Source organism: Bufo gargarizans, chromosome 4 (assembly GCF_014858855.1).
Source record: "Bufo gargarizans isolate SCDJY-AF-19 chromosome 4, ASM1485885v1, whole genome shotgun sequence".
Taxonomy (NCBI): domain Eukaryota; kingdom Metazoa; phylum Chordata; class Amphibia; order Anura; family Bufonidae; genus Bufo; species Bufo gargarizans.
The window spans coordinates 163734267-163746893 of record NC_058083.1 but is presented as its reverse complement, the minus strand read 5'-3'; the positions used below and the strand labels follow the sequence as shown (position 1 = coordinate 163746893).

Sequence of the window (12627 nt, the reverse complement as noted above, 5' to 3'; positions counted from 1 at the left end):
TTATAAATTATGTTGCCTGGCCTAGGAGTTCCTTCAATTGAAAATTGCTGATCCATGACCAAAACACTTTGTATGCCAATTTTTCTATTTAACTTCAATTGCAAATGAAAAATCATCCTTGAGGCAAGCAAATACAGTATCTTGAAATTAGTTTCGGGCCCCAATCAATTCTAGTCAAATCCAATATGCTCCAATTGCTCAGAAAATTTGTATAGAACAGTCTCTCATCTCAAAGGACTCTTTTTTTTTTAATTCAAAGAATAAATATGAGTCCTAGAAGAATAGAGAGACCCACACAGAGCACATAACTAGAAATGAAACATGCAAGGACAAGAGTGCTGGGTGCCACGATATTATGCTTCTTCTTCTAAAAGTACAAGATTAATGCATGTCTCAAGAGATAATTGTCCTGGTTAGCTAAATGGCCTTGGAGTTACTCTGGAGGAGGGTGCTATTTCTCATAAGAGAGACCAACAAGTATGCCTGAGGTGTATTGTTGTCCAGCTAATGCTGCTCTACCTTTTTTCGATAAATATATGCACATTTAAGTATCTTACATCTGCTGGCATCAGATACGCATAATGAGGGACATTTATCAAATCAGATACGTCAGTTTTGTGGTCTAAAAAGTCACAACTCATGCAAATTCTATATTTTCTACAACATTTGATTCGATTTGTGACATTTTCACAGTGGTCTATGTTTAAGAGCTTAAAGTGAGATTAGACCTGGATTTTGGCCCATTTACTATGTACAACTTTTGCAAGAGTCACAACCTACACAAGGCAACCACCTAGTCTACTTTTACACTAAAGCTATTAACCACATTGCACTCATGCCAGATATATTATTAAAGTGCACCATTTCATAAATTTGGTGCAGGCACACAAATCAAAGCCAGACTGACAAAAAAACAACCTTAAAAGCTAAACCACCCCATATGTTCTTATATATTTTTTTGCAAGGAAAGTTAATTTTAATATCTTTCCAATAAACCAAAAGGTAAGTAAATTAGCTTTTATTCCAAAAAGATCATAAGCCAATCTAATGCCAGCAGATATAAGATATGCTAATTTGCATTTATGTTTCCCAAAAAGAAGAGCAGTGTTGGCTAAACTAGAGTACGCCTCATGCATACTTATTGATCTCCCTAATGAGAAAGAGAACCCTCAAGAATACCCACAGGGCCCCTCAGCTAGCCATGGCAATTTTCTGTTATAATACCCTGATCTCTTGTCAGAAGTATACCTGTTTTTTGTGTCTGATTCCCAGTGGGGTATTACTTCTCTCTAAGCAAATCCCAAATAAATTCTGGATGAGTTATGAATTGGTAGATTAAAATTGTTATTACTATAGATGCTTGGTAGTTTTTCACCTTGCATGAAAGAGTCTGCTTGCAGGAAAGCAATGATGCCTTTCATTTACCAATACATTGCTTTATTGTGGAGAAAACATAATTTTATGAAGTTAAGTGTACCAAGGGTGGGCCCAAGCAACTTTGTACACCCTTACTCCTCATGCTTCCTTCAAAAGCCCCTTCCTCTCCTTGATTGTACAGGTCAGGTTCCTGCATAATCATCTGGCCTGACTCTTGGATCATTTAGATTGTCTATTTTCCGGAGTGATGGATCCTATTTTGTTTACAGTATTACATTTCCTCAGCAGAAGCATTTTTTTTTTTTTTTTTTGCATCAGCTCTCATATTTAAGTGGTACAATGATTAGATAAGCCCTTATGTTCAGAAATAAATAACACAAATGCATGATGTTTATAACAAACTATTGTTTGCAGTTGTTATAATGTCATCCCATACAAATAAAATAATAAAATCTTACTGCTTCACCAGATTTGATACTACCATAGGACCACTCATTTACGCTGACCAATACTTACAATTGTCCATCAAACTACCTAGCAGCAATATTTATGGCTTAGGCGAACATGTTCACCGACAATATAAGCATGATATGAACTGGAGAAGGTGGCCTATATTTACCAGAGATTGGTTTCCCAACGGAGTAAGTGCTTATTCTTATAATCCCTTATTTAATGATTACAAGCTCATTACACCTCATGTTTACAGTATCTCGGTTTAAATGTAAGCTTGCATTTAGTAATCATAAGTAAAGCAATGTACCCAAGCAACTCTGCAAATGTGAAGCTTTTAATAAGTAATTATAAAGTGAAGTCTTAGAAAGGCTTATTGTACATTAAAGCTTGTAAAACTATTGTAGGATAAATTATATATTGCTCATTAGTGTATATTGAAATGAATACTCCAAAGTGGAGAAATTATTCTGGCTGTGTAATTTAAGAAATTGCATAAAAAAGGTTGTTGGTAATTTGGGATTATTCAGCAATGACAAAAGACAATATATTTAATACTAATGTGTCTGTGCCTAGAATCTGCGTTTTTTCGGGTCCGCGCGATTTTTCACTAATTCCTCCTCTCTCAGAAAGATCTTCCAATTATGCAAGCACTAGTGGGATGCCGTATACTCCAAGAATTCCTCTTTCCACTACAGCTCCTGTAGGAAAAGCACACCAATAGTGTAGCACAGTAAATGCTTCTCACCTGCACCCTTCCATATAATACTCACAGGGCCAGGTGGAAATCAGGTTTGAAAAATTCTTATTTTATCAGAATTTCAGGTGATTCAATTTAGAGAATTTGGGGAGAAAGAGAGAGATTGCAGCTGGGAAAAATAGACTTCTAGACTTCTACTAATACTTTGTAATGTGAGGCAATAGATTCAGAAAACGTTTATTTCGTTGAATTCTATTTGATCCACCTTTTCTTCTTTACCCTCTTCTTCTTTTTTTTATTACTCATACGTCTAGAATGCTGTAGGTATTAAAAGGAGGTATATATATATAGAAAATAAGTACAATATGTATGAATTCATTAACAGAATGGTACAGAGAAGGAGGAGATAAGCCTGCCCAGAAGGGCTGACAATTTACAAGGGAAGAAGACAGTACGTGACAGTAGTCTTAGATGGCTGTCTAGTGGCAGCTGGGTTTATTGTAGATTACAAGGTATGGTAAAGAGGAGAGTTTTCAGGTTGTTTGTGAATGTTCAGGAGGAACAATCAAAAGGGGGGCATAAAAGAAAAACTTGTGAGGCCAGAATATGATGAATGGTCAGAAATGTAAGGTGGGGACAGATTGTGGAGATTCTTCTATGTAGTTGTTAGCATTTTGATCTGAACTTGGTGGTCAATGGGGAAACAGTGTAGAGATTGGCAGAGGGGTAGAGGTAAAGAAAAATGAGAGTGGTGAATTGATCTGCAAGCAAAGTTGAGGCTAGAGGGCACACGACTATCAGACTGGAGGGGCCAGAAGATCATTTTGCAACAGTTTAGGTGGCAGATGATGAGAGCATATAGTAGCATTTCTGTTGAGTCAGGGTTAAGGAAGGAGCAAATACATGAAATGCTTTTGATTTGGGATAAAATATTACCCCCAAAGCAGTGGACTTGTGAGACTGGAGAAAGTGTAGAGATATTAGCTGTCATTGGTCTGGTGGCTGAGTGAAATGGGGAAAAGATGATGAAGTTGGTTTTCTCCATGTTTAGTTTTAAACAGTTAGGAGGAAAATGAGGATATAGCCATGGGAGTAGCTATAGGGGGTGCAGACATAGCAGTTGCTACTGGGCCCAGTAGCCTTGGAGGCCCCAAAACCTATTCTGTTATATAAGAAGACACCAGCATGACAGAAAGCACGTAGAGAGGAGCCCTGTTACAGATTTTGCACTGGGGCCAAGGATCTACAAGTTTCACCTCTAGTTATAGCTAATAGATCTGCTGGGATTCTGGATAGCAGAGATGTGACATCTAGGCTAGTAAAGTTGATTTCAGCATCATTAGCATAGAAATATTACTGAAAGCCTTGTAATTCTATTAACTGTCTCAGCCAAAGGTATTGATGGAGAAAAGTAAGGGTCCCAGGACAGAAGACACTGACAAAGAAAGGGTGTGATGAGGAGGTGGTGTGTGAATGGGAGACACTAAACATTTGGTTGGTGAAGTATGAAGTGATCCAAGAGAGGGCCAAGTCTCTGACACCAATGGATCAGAAAGTGTGCAAATTTAAATATTTCCATAGAACCAAATGTTGACACCTCTAAAGGTAAAACCTCTTTCCCATACAGCAAACTTAAAAAGATTAAAAAACTATTACACGATAGGCAGCTAGTTGATGCGTGGAGATTTTTATAACCCTGGGGATAGAGACTATTCATATTTCTCTACAGCACACAACCAATACTCATGAATAGGCCAAATCTATGTGAAGCAAAATACACTTGATACAGTTCGTGGAGCGAAATATGATTATTTTTTGCATTCGGATCATGCCCCACTTATTGTTAACTTATCTGCTGCGGACAAAACTACCAGGTCCTTTAATTGGCGACTTAACGATACCTTGATAATATCAGAACCGGACTGTAATTTTATTGCTTCTCAAATTAAGTTTTTCTTTGAGGAGAATAATAAAGATGACATTTCCTGGGCTACCCTCTGGGAGGCACATAAGGCTGTTATCAGGGGACATCTGATGCAGATTGGTGCGCAGAAAAAAAGAGAGAAGAGGCAAAAGATCTTAGATTTAACGGCTAAAATACAAATGTTAGAAAAATCACATAAGTTGTCCTGTGCTAAAGACACCGAAAGGGAGGTCATGCAGTCCAGAATGGAACTTATGGAAACTTTAAATATGCAATCCGAAAGATACTTGTTTATGAGCAAGTTCAGACATTTCATTCACGCAAATAAATGCGGAAGGGATTTGGCCAAGTTAACTCAGAGACAAAGAAATAAATCCACTATCCACAAAATTAAAAACGAAAATGGCAATACGGAGCAGATAACTGATAGGATAGCTACGGTTTTTCGCAATTTCTACAGTAAACTTTATAATTTGCAAGCTAGTGAACTGGTTTCAAACCCGACGGATGCGGTCATCCAAGATTATCTTAAGCGGATAAACCTGCCATGCCTCAATAAGATTCAAAAAGAACAACTGAAATCCTCCCTTTCCCAGAGAGAAATAGAAGAAGCAATCACTAAGTTACCAACTGGTAAGTGTCCAGGCCCGGATGGCTTTGGAATCTTTTACTATAAAAAATATAAGGAAATTCTCGTACCCCACATTACTAAATACTTCAATGAAGTTGGTCTCTCTACTAATTTTAGGCAAGAAACGATGATGGGTCCCACTTTATGCCAAAATTATCGTCCGATTTCACTTCTAAATAATGACCTGAAAATTTACGCCAAAGTCCTAGCAACTAGAATGCAGAATATCTTACCATCAATTATAAATCCGAAGCAGGTGGGCTTCATACCTGGAGGGGAAGCCAAGGACAATATTATAAAGGCCTTGTTAGGCTTTGAGTATTGTAAGAAAAATAAAATACCCTTGGCTTTTATTTCAACCGATGCTGAGAAAGCCTTCGATAGGCTTAACTGAAAATTTCTTTTGGCTAATCTCTCCAGGTTCGGTCTTCCAGTTTCCTTAATTCGAAAAATATAAGCCTTGTATACCACTCCATCCGCGTGGGTTTTAGTAAATGGGACTATTTCTCAGGACTTTCAGATTCAAAATGGCACTAGGCAGGGTTGTCCACTATCTCCCCTCTTATTTATTATTTCCCTGGAACCTCTTTTGGCCAAAGTCAGACAAAATAATAATATAGCGGGACTGAAAACACGTAGACTTATCCATAGTTCTGCAGCTTACATAGATGATATACAGTTTTTTGTCACCAATCCGCTTACTTCCATTCCAACTCTTCTTAAGGAGCTGGACCAATTTAGTACCTTATCATACTTTAAAATCAATTTAACTAAATCCACAATTTTTAATGTGAACATAGACATCCGTACGTGGGACACTATAAAATCTATCAGTAGTCTTAAGCCCTCAGTCACACATTTCAAATACCTGGGTGTCAACATTTCAAATAACCTAAATGACCTTTACCGCCTGAACTTCAACACTCTTATGCAAAAGATAAAAGCAGACCTGGAAGAATGGAATGATCTATCCATTTCATGGTTTGGTCGTGTTAACTTAATCAAAATGATCGCCCTCCCCAGGGTTTTATATTTTCTTCAGGGAATTCCTATGGCATTACCTAAAAATTTCTATACTGCTGTCAAAAGGAAGATTCTATCCTTTGTTTGGAAGAGAGGGCAGAACCGTCTATCGTTTAATACTTTGACTAGATCAAAGTTTAGGGGTGGACTTGGTCTTCCGGATATTGGTAAATATAGCGTTGCTGTGACCCTGACCAGAATTAAGGAATGGAATGTATATCCATCGAGAAAACTCTGGGTAGATTTGGAAGAGGGATGTTCTCCATGCCCCCTCCATTACCTGATCTGGAAGACTAAGAATAATAAACACTTATACACTAGGATTGATAATCCCTATACTAAGCATGCCATACATGTCTGGCAAAGTCTTATTAAGAAACATGCTATTCCATCTCCTAATTGCTTGGAACTCCCTTTGTTGGCCTCGATTCCAAACAGTTTGAGATTAGTTAGGAAAAGAATTGTCTCACACCCCAATGGCTTTATGCTGCCTCTGAAAGCTTTATACTCAGCTGCCTCTCCAATGGAACATACACAATATCTGGAAAGTGGTGATTTCCCCCAATTCTCTAGAAAGGAGTATGACCAGATCTTGAGGCACCTCTCAGTGCTGAATCCTCAATTCATGACTCAAGAGAATGATCATGACCTTTCTAAATTGATGCTGAAAAAGACTCCCATATGCCATGGAATATCCAGGTTTTATTCCATTATCAATTGGACTGTATCCCCTCCACCATACCTATCTAGTTAGTCGACCGAGCTTAAAAAACCATTTAATGACCAAGAAACCATGTCAATTTTACATTCATCTGTACCTAAGGTTACATCTACTAGACTTCAAGAGTCACACTATAAGCTAATTTCTAGGTGTCATCCTAAACAAAATCAATTCTGAAATTTCCACGCTCTGCTGGAGATGCGGTGATGGAGTCGGTTCTATAACACACATCTGGTTCTCCTGCTCTAAAATTACTCCCCTGTGGCAGAAATTTAATCAAATACTTACAGACATATATGGGTCACAAGTAGAGGTAGATGTAGAACTGGTTCTGCTTGGACTCTATAATAAAAAACACAATCTCCTTAAAGACCGTTTGTTTCCTTTCTTAATTGCGGCATTAAAGACCATCATTCCCAGACACTGGCTGAGCGTGGAAATACAGACTATTCAGGATTGGTTGGCGGAGGTCTTAACTATTAGCCGGTTCGAGAAACTTATGTGGACTATTGCCGGCAACCCCAAAAAGTACCTCGGGATCTGGGCCAAGTGGTGTGATTATGTTTCCACTAACAAAGTATCTAAGCATTTTCACTGAAATATCTCTTTAACATTTGATTTTTCCTTTTTCCTTCCTTTCTTTCTTGAATTACCTAACAAGAACATGTGACAACTTTTTTTTCCCCTCATTGTTTTACCCCTTGTTTCCCTTCCCTTCCCCAACCTTCCCCCTTCCTACCTTTCCTTTTACCATTCTACAAGTCAGTCTTCGGATTGATTTATATTGAGTTATCCGAATGATCCTCATATCCAATATGTGCTTGAATTGACTACACTAGATGTTAATCAGTAGAAATGTCTTTTACCTCATGTTTGATTCTTCTTTCTTGGCTCAGAATTAGGAAGTATTATCCTTGTGCTGTTACAATAGGATATATTGCACACAAATTTGCACTTATGGTAATGGTGATATTTACCTCACTTTATACCTTTTTAAGCTTTTATTGATCTCATTATGTTTGCTAATAAAAACAAAATTTACAAGAAAGTGTGCAAAAGAAGCGAATGACTGTGCTGAAGGCAAAGGACAGGTCTAGAAGGAAGAGCACAGAGAAGTGAGGTTTAAATTTTGATAGCTAACAGATCCTTAGTGATAAGATTGTAGTTAGTCAAAAAGTGAGTGGAATGAGAAATGGAAGAGCAGTTCAAGGTGGACATGTTGTTTCAGGAGGTTTGAAACAAATGGTAGTATCAATATGGGGCAGTAGCTAGATAAGAGAGGGTGAGTCAAGGAAAGGCTTCTTGAGGCTTTTTGTGGTGGTGGCATGTTTATAAGAAGAATGGAAGATGCCTTGGTTAGGGATATGGTGAGATGAGACTGGGTAAAGGGCACAGTTGCTGAGATTTGATTTGGAAGATAGGGTGGAAAACCTTTTCTTAATGACAGCGAAGAATCCGGTTATGTGAGAAGAGCACAGAGCAGTTGCGTAGAGGGTTTGTGGCAACCATTGGCTGAGTTGTTGTTTTTTTGTTCATAATTTGTTTGAGATTGAGTCAAAGTCCTCTGCTGAGATGAGGGACAGAGTATGGAGCTAAAAGTTTTAAATAATTGCTTGGGGTTATGGGACAAAGAAGATACAGTATGAATTTGGCTGTAGTGTTGTTTTAAAGAGGTGTATGCAGATGTAAAGCTAAAAACTGCTTGTTTGTACGTATATAATGAAGTATTGCTTAGAATGGGTTTACTTCAAACATTGTTCTGCAACTTTGAAAGCCTGCCTCAGTTTTTTTCTGATTTGTGCGCCAGGGATGTCTGTTTTGTTGTGTGTGAGAAGAATGAGAGAAGTCAAGAGCTGAAGTACTGTAATTGTGATGTTATAGAAAGCAGTGGCTGAGTCTGCTTCATGAATAGAAGATATGGTGGAGAGTGGAAAAATTGAGAGAGAGAGTGTGTGGCTATCAAGATATTTGATATTTGAGATACTGGTAAATAATTTAAGAAGATTGGGGTTGGAAAAATATAGAGGAGAGTCTGAGATTACATGGAGAGCAGAGGTGGATGAGTGTGGAGGTAGCCAAATAGTGTGTGCCAATGTGGATGTTGAAGTTCCCCAGGATGATAGTAGAGATGTCAGTTGAGAGGAAAGTTAAGAGCCAGGTAGTGGTGGAAGGAGCCAAGTGACAGGGTGTGGTGAACAGTAGATGATGGCTACTTAAAGGTTGGACAAAGATTTGACACACAGAGTGAACATTAAAAGAAGGGAGTTGGGTTAAAAGAGCATTTCCCCTGATAAAAGTTGCCCATCAGCCTCCAAATGAGCATTTGTTTGCTCATCGGGTGATTAGCTGATTGATTCTAAGGTACAATTAATAGGAATGAGCATTTGCATGAACACTCGTTCTTGATGATTGGCCAGAAATTTGGCAGTTTAATAGGGCCCTTAGTCTAACATGAGTAGAGAGTTGCAACAAAATTATCATTCCACTTGTTCCATTTTCATTCACCTAAGTGCATGCATCCTACAATGCTATTGATAAAGGGCACCATTGTATGTAATGAACGAAGGTTTGCATCTGCTGTTTACACTAAAATACTATATTGTGCTGCTTATTTTGTAGGATGGATTCAATTTATATGGTGCACAGACATTTTTCCTCTGTTTGGAGGATGAAACAGGAGCATCCTTTGGTGTCTTTTTAATGAACAGCAATGCAATGGGCAAGTACTTTATAATGTTAAATCAATCTCTATGACAATACATTTTCATAGCCTCTGTTTTCCTTATTATGGTATTTGTTGTAAAATATATTACCATTAGGCCTCATACACACGGTCGTTGTTTGGGTCCGCATCCGAGCCCACTTCAATGGGGCCGCAAAAGATGCGGACAGCACTCCGTGTGCTGTCCGCATCCGTTGCTCCGTTCCGTGGCCTTGCTAAAAAAATATAACATGTCCTATTCTTGTCCGCGCTTTGCAGACAAGAATAGGCATTTATATTGAAGGCTGTACGTGCCGTTCCGCAAATTGCGAAATGCGCACGGACACCATCGGTGTTTTGCGGACACCACGGTCGTGTGCATAAGGCCTTAAAATGAGATATATTGTATATTATATAAAATATCCTCTGAAATTAATATCTAAAATTTGTGTCTATCTGCCTATTCAATTTAGTTTAATTGCTATTAGTTATATTATTTTTACAAGGTTATGGCCAGCCATACATTTCTCCTTCGGTTGATTGTAGTATTACATGAGGCCAACTGAAATGACTGGCTGTCCATGTCATATTTGTATGAGCAGGATAAACTAGAGCAGGAGCAACCCTGCATGATATACTGTATATCGACAGGGGTTAGATGAACCATAATATTTTGATCTAATTTGTATATATTGGTTTAGTTATATGTTCACTTACAGCGTTGGACTGGGGTGCCTAGGGCATACGGGTAAAATTCATTCTGGGGGCCCACTATGGAACAACATGCAAATACTACCTGCTCACATTGCGGCAGACAACAATAAGATGCTCAAGATGATTGATTATGAGGGTCCCTGCAACAACTTCAAGAAGGCAGGTTCCTGGGGAGAGAGGATACGAGCTGGCCTGCTTTTGTATCTAGAAGTCATCTGCCACGGTCACTCCCATGACAGGGGTCAGAAGATCTAAGAGACTGGCTGCACATGATGTGATCTGACAGCCTCTTTAGTTTCATTTGTTTCTGTGTTGTTGCTGGTTATGACCACACCTCTTGTCTCAGGTTTAGCTTAATTGGTCATTCGAACTACTCTATTTAGTCTGGTCTCACCCATCATGCTATGGTTGTGGAAGTGCTGGTGTTTGTTTCTCCACTTCCGATACTTCATACTTCAGATTTAGGTGTATTTTCCCTATCTCTAGTTTGTTGTATTCCCCTATCTTTTGGTATTAGGCCTGAGGGAGTTTCCTGTTCCTTCAGCTGGGAAGGAACAGGTCATCTTTTGTCCTGACACTATTTCCAGGGCCCTTTAGGGTCAGATAGGGCTCTAAGTTACTGTGTATAAACATCCCTACCATCGAGGTCTGTTTATACTGATAGTAGTCAGGGCTTGGTTTAGGGATTCACTAGGTGGTGACCTTCCCCCTTTTCCTAGTGTCCAGGCCCAGTACCTTTTCCCTTCCCTCCTGTATTTGGTGTGGAGTTTACTACCCACACGGTGCCGTGACATTATCAACTGCGACAAACCGTCATTTTTTGTCTGTGTCAGTGAGGCTATGGATCCAATGGCTGCACTGGCTAGACAATTGCAGGGTCTGTCTATAGAGGTAGCTGACCTCTGCACGCAGATCCAGGGATTATAGGCTGCTGGTGCCAGTAGTAGCTACCAGGCCTGTCCTGAACCTAAGGTTGCATTTCCGGACAGATTTTCAGGGGGAAGGGATAATTTCATTAGTTCAGAGAGTTGTGTAAATTGTACTTTAACCCCTTAGGGAACAGGCTCATTTTCACCTTAAGGACCAGACCATTTTTTGCAAATCTGACCAGTGTCACTTTATGTGGTGATAACTTTAAAACGCTTTGACTTATCTAGGCCATTCTGAGATAGTTTTTTCATCACATATTGTACTTCATGACACTTGTAAAATGGAGTAAAAAAAAACATTTTTATTTATTTAAGAAAAACAAATTTGCCCAAAATTTGGAAAAACTTGCAAATTTCCAAGTTTCAATTTCTCTACTTCTATAATACATAGTAATACCTACAAAATAGTTATTACTTTACACTCCCCATAAGTCTACTTCATGTTAGGATAATTTTGGGAATGACATTTTATTTTTGGGGGACGTTACAAAGCTTCGAAGTTTAGAAGCAAATCTTTAAATTTTCAAAAAACAACTTTTTTAAGGACCAGTTCAGGTCTGAAGTCACTTTGTGAGGCATACATAATAGAAACCACCCAAAATTTACCCCATTCTAGAAACTACAACCCCAAAACTGATTTTATAAACTTTGTTAACCCTTTAGGTGTTATAGAGAGACAATTTCAAAATTTCACTTTTTGGCAGATTTTCCATTTTATTTTAAATTTAGCAGTTACAAAGCAAGGGTTAACAGCCCCAAAAAACAAAATATTTATGGCTCTGATTCTGTAGTTTACAGAAATACCCCACATGTGGTTTTAAACCGCTGTACAGGTACATGGCAGGGCGCAGAAGGAAAGGAATGCCATATGGTTTTTGGAAGGCAGATTTTGTTGGACTGGTTTTTTGACACCATGTCCCATTTGAAGCCCCCTTGATGCACCCCCAGAGTAGAAACTCCAAAAAAGTGACCCCATCTAAGAAACTACACCCCTCAAGTTATTCAAAACTAATTTAACAAACTTTTTTTAACTCTTTAGGTGTTCCACAAGAATTCATCGAAAATAGAGATACAATTTCAAAATTTCACTTTATTGGCAGATTTTCCATTTTAATATTTTTTTCCAGTTACAAAGCAAGGGTTAACAGCCAAACAAAACTCAATATTTATGGCACTAATTCTTTAGTTTACAGAAACACCCCATATGTGGTCGTAAGCTGCTGTACGGGCGCACGGCAGGGCACAGAAGGAAAAGAATGCCATACGGGTTTTGAAAGGCAGATTTTGCTAGACTGGTTTTTTGACACCATGTCCCATTTAAAGCCCCCCCTGATGCACCGCTAGAGTAGAAACTCCAAAAAAGTGACCCCATTTTAGAAACTACAGGATAGGGTGGCAGTTTTGTTGGTACTAGTTTAGGGTACATATGATTTTTGGTTGCTCAATATTACACTTTT

The 12627-nt window shown here is 38.6% G+C and overlaps 1 protein-coding gene across 3 annotated transcripts in view; it reads left to right on the top strand.

The window, feature by feature from the left end:
• SI (sucrase-isomaltase) overlaps positions 1-12627 on the top strand; it is a 360959-nt gene that overhangs the window by 124434 nt on the left and 223898 nt on the right. For all 3 annotated transcript variants that reach the window (XM_044289835.1, XM_044289836.1, XM_044289837.1), the window contains 2 exons: positions 1847-2018; positions 9446-9545. In XM_044289835.1, the coding sequence (XP_044145770.1) occupies positions 1847-2018; positions 9446-9545 (272 nt within the window). The remainder of the gene's footprint in view (positions 1-1846; positions 2019-9445; positions 9546-12627) is intronic.